Below are 4,125 nucleotides of genomic sequence, written 5' to 3' on the forward strand. Positions count from 1 at the left end.
GGAATTGAGTCGACCAATTAATTAGAAATCGCTAACCCATTAAAAGGATTTTTGTGCGTTTATGTTAAACGAAATGTAAGCCATTTGGTGTGGGATTTTTATAGGTTACCAATTGTGTTGGCAGCTTGAACATCTATAGCCAATGAAAAAGGGCCAAATCAATGGCTACGCTTATGTGATGAGTACGATATGGCACATAAGGCCAACCGTCAAAGTCAGTTAAAGCTTTTGTGTTAAAGACTTCATATGAAAGAAAAAAAAAAGTTTAACAAAGCAGTAGAGCCACCTTCTCCCAAATACACAAAAATGGCATCAATATTACATCTCGGTTTAGTGGAGAAAAAAAAAAGAATGGGGAAAAAGACCAATATACATGACATAAAATATAATTACAAAACAGAAAGGGTCTGGTGAAACTCCAGATGACTTAAGGCATTTGCCAAGACGAGTAAAGGCAGCTATAAGTTCAGGCTTTTAAAATGCATGAACCTTTTCCTTCTGAGCCCAAACGCTCACAAGAAATATACAAAACTATTTGGTAACAAAAGTTTACTATATGTTATAAAACTGAAAAAGGTGAAAAATGTACCTTAGCTAAAGCTTATAAAATTATATATCAATAAAAATAATAATAATAATAATATTCCTTGGTCCGTAAAAACTATATTACTATGATAACTTTTCTTCCAAGCCTGGCGAAACAGTGCATTAAGCCCTTTAGTAGAAAACAACATCACTCAAAGCCACTTCCAGCTTGCACATAGAAAAGGCTTGGATTTGAAAATAAAGTGTTTTTCGTTGTTGTTTTTTGATTGTTTTTATGGAAGGCTAATGCGTTGATCCTGTGGCATCTTGATCCACGGCACACATCACTTCTTTAGCCACTTCCCCCGACGTGAGGAAACAGACTGAAAAAGAACCGCAACAAAGAGAGAGTAGAAAAGAGACATCTTCATTTGTTCTGTCCAGTCTTTGTGTGAAGTCTTATCTCTCTTTTCTTCTCTCTCTGTGGCACCATTATCCATTTTTGTGATCCGTATCCCATGAATCTATGTCTCACAAGACATCAATCACCATCTCTCACAAAGGCTCACATACTCACACATGCAAACACACACTGAGATTCCCAGGTTAGGAGACAGACATAGCAGAGGAAGAGGAAGATGAAGACACGCTCCCTGTTGCTGCGTATCCTGCCTGGCTGTCGATGGCTGACTGCAGCAGTAGGCTGGAGGATGAAGATGGTGAGGTGGAGGAGTTGCTGTTGGCCCGCAGTATGGCTCCCGCGGCACTGCAGTGAGGACGTGGTCCCGGCTCTGGCGTGTAGGTAAAAGTCAAAGCTGTGGAGTAGATGATGCCATCATTACGGACCAAAGTCACAGGAACCTGCACTGGCTGCCGAACCCAACGCCACCCCTCACGGAACGCAGAAATATCGGGAACCACGCAGAGCACACTTTCGCCACACCTGCAGGAAACAGAATGTGGAACTATGAATTGCTGACAATGTAATGAATATTCTCAATATATTTGTAACGATTATGCTCACAGGAAAACATAAATAGAGATTAATATATCACAGGGTATCTGCAAAGTTAAGACTTTAAGACCTTTATAACCAGAGTTATATCTAATAAAAACCATACAATCTCAAAATAAATTCTGCATGTTAGATTCTTTAACTTCATTAAAAATTCTACAGTATACATTCAATAAAGACTTTAAATACTGAAGACTGAAAATACTCTAGACATGTATTATTTTTTATTTTGTGTAGATAGATAGATAGAAAGATAGAAATCGCAGTGTACAATGATGTTTAAAGAAAGGTAATAAACTGATTTTAATGACTTGCTAAAAAAAAAAAAAAAAGATTATATGCATAATGCACAACTTTTAATTATGAACAAGCCCAATTTATTATTATTTTTTTTTTATGAACAAGCCCAATATTCACCAGGACTCTTATTTTAAAATGTGCATGATTCACTACTGCCAGGTGCTGTTCTATTTGCTGAACTGTACAGCACTGTAACTGGTGTGCTGGTTTTACCTGTACATTGTGTCTGCCTCTACATCTCCAAACCAGACTCTTAGGTTAGGCGTGAAGTTCTGTCCTGTGAGTTCCAGCATGGCAACGTCTCCTCCTCCATTCAGCTACAACATAAAGGGTTCAAGGTTACTTTCTTACAAAAACTATGACATTGTCCATGCTCTCTTATTATAAAACAGTTCGATGTAGTACGTAGTCATGCATTACCTGTAAACTTTCAACAACAGGCACGGGTGTGACAGGTGAAGGTACAGGGCCCATCCCCTCATAGAAAGTGTACTCTGCTTTGTCTGTGCTGATGATTGTCCACGACGCCCCATCGTTGACCATTTCTTTGTTAGTTTCTTTGGGACAGGGTGTGGCCTGAGAGTAGAAGAAAACTATTTCAAATATTTAACATTTAAAAGGCTACAGAGCCTCAAAATCATTAAGAAGATGAGAATTCAAAGACTAATTTAAAGAACAGAAATTGCAATTCTAACAGATGTCATGTTTTCATCAATTATAGGGCATTAATTCAAATCTATGCCCAAAAGCACATTTCTAGAAGTACCGGTGGACTGACCTGGAACTGAATTATCCTCTCTTGTGACAGGCAGAGATACATCCTCTCTGTATCTTTAAGGTAGAAGGCACATTTATGTAGTTGGGACACAGGATCATCGGCGTCCATTAGCGCTGTCTGCTTGTCCACTTTACGAATGATCTACACAGAAACACACAACATTTCACCTCCAAAAAAATCCTTGCTATTTACATTGTTACACAAACATATTTGAGTCACAACTATATGCAGGGGTTAAAGCAAAAAAATCCTGAGCCTGACTTTTTTCCGGGGGTTGCAGGGGCGGACACATACACAGGGTTATTTGGCAAACAAAAACAAGAACATTATTTGAAAATGTTTTTCCTTGAAACTACCTAGTAACGTATCTGCCATTGCCATTAGCCCTTGACAGGCTCAGACTACAGACTATGGAGCGATATTTGAAACTGCAATACCAAGAAAGTTTACTCATTACAATATGGTGTAATCACATGTAACATTTAGGATGTTTTTGATATCAAGTTTTGCTGGTTAGCTTTGTCCTTGACAGTGTACAAGATTACCTACAATCTAAAACATGAAATTTCTGAAATTGTTTTGTTCAAAAGAAATAATGGTAAATTAAATACTAGGAAATGAATATAAAATAGGAAATATACAAAGACAGTTTACTACAGAAAACTTCAGTTCAATTAACAACAACAGAAACATTAAAATGGTCCAAGAACTGGTAACTTCAGCAGTGTTCATACAGATACTGCAAAATAAAATTCCAGGACGTTCAAGGACTTGCACTAATTTTTTGGTTTTCAAGGACTAAAATCAAATCTCACTTATCAATCAATATTGTTATTATCTTTCAAATTCTAATAAATAAACTAATAAAACAAAATGGTACAAATAAAGTGCAGCACATGCAAAGAATGCAATGACTGTGGCAACTTTAACATTTGAAAGGATACTATGGCAAAGTTATCGCTTTGCTTATTCAAACTGATTTTTTTTCATGAATATATGATTGACCTGAAGAATGAAAGCTATATCATACACTTGGACAATTATGAGCTTTATCACACTCAGACACTAGGGGTGTGACGATACACTTAGCTCAAAAGGTGAGACAAAATGCAGATACTTGGTTCACTAGAACGAGACAATGTTTTAATACTTTAAGAATTTTTAAATGACAAAATATTTGTCTTTTAATCACAAAAAGTAAAACAATGCAGTTGTATTTTGAAATGTTTTAACTAATCTAGGGCTTAACTAATGATTATTTTGCTAATCAAGTAATCTACTGATTATTTTGACAAGCGAGTAATCTGATGTTTTTTAGTAATACAAATAGAACTAAATGAAAAACAGGTTTTAATATGACTATATTTATATATAAAGTAACGATGAGGCAATAATAATTGGCCTCAAATAAAGTATCAAAACCAAGTAAATGGTTTTACTGAACAACACTGTTAAATACATAATGTAATATGCCTATATTATAACAAATACCTGCAGAGGGCGCCAA

General features: G+C 36.1%; 1 protein-coding gene across 3 annotated transcripts in view; it reads right to left on the reverse strand.

Moving 5' to 3' along the window:
* Nucleotides 1-370: 370 nt before the first annotated feature.
* Nucleotides 371-4,125, reverse strand: part of LOC107563830 (recombining binding protein suppressor of hairless-like) — a 12,065-nt gene continuing 8,310 nt past the window's right edge. For all 3 annotated transcript variants that reach the window (XM_016248798.1, XM_016248814.1, XM_016248807.1), the window contains 4 exons: nt 2,619-2,759; nt 2,261-2,416; nt 2,054-2,157; nt 371-1,468 (listed from right to left, as the gene is read on the reverse strand). In XM_016248798.1, the coding sequence (XP_016104284.1) occupies nt 1,132-1,468; nt 2,054-2,157; nt 2,261-2,416; nt 2,619-2,759 (738 nt within the window). In that variant the 3' untranslated portion in view covers nt 371-1,131. The remainder of the gene's footprint in view (nt 1,469-2,053; nt 2,158-2,260; nt 2,417-2,618; nt 2,760-4,125) is intronic.

This window comes from Sinocyclocheilus grahami, unplaced genomic scaffold (assembly GCF_001515645.1).
Source record: "Sinocyclocheilus grahami isolate Dianchi unplaced genomic scaffold, SAMN03320097.WGS_v1.1 scaffold25.1, whole genome shotgun sequence".
In the NCBI taxonomy this organism is placed as follows: Eukaryota; Metazoa; Chordata; class Actinopteri; order Cypriniformes; family Cyprinidae; genus Sinocyclocheilus; species Sinocyclocheilus grahami.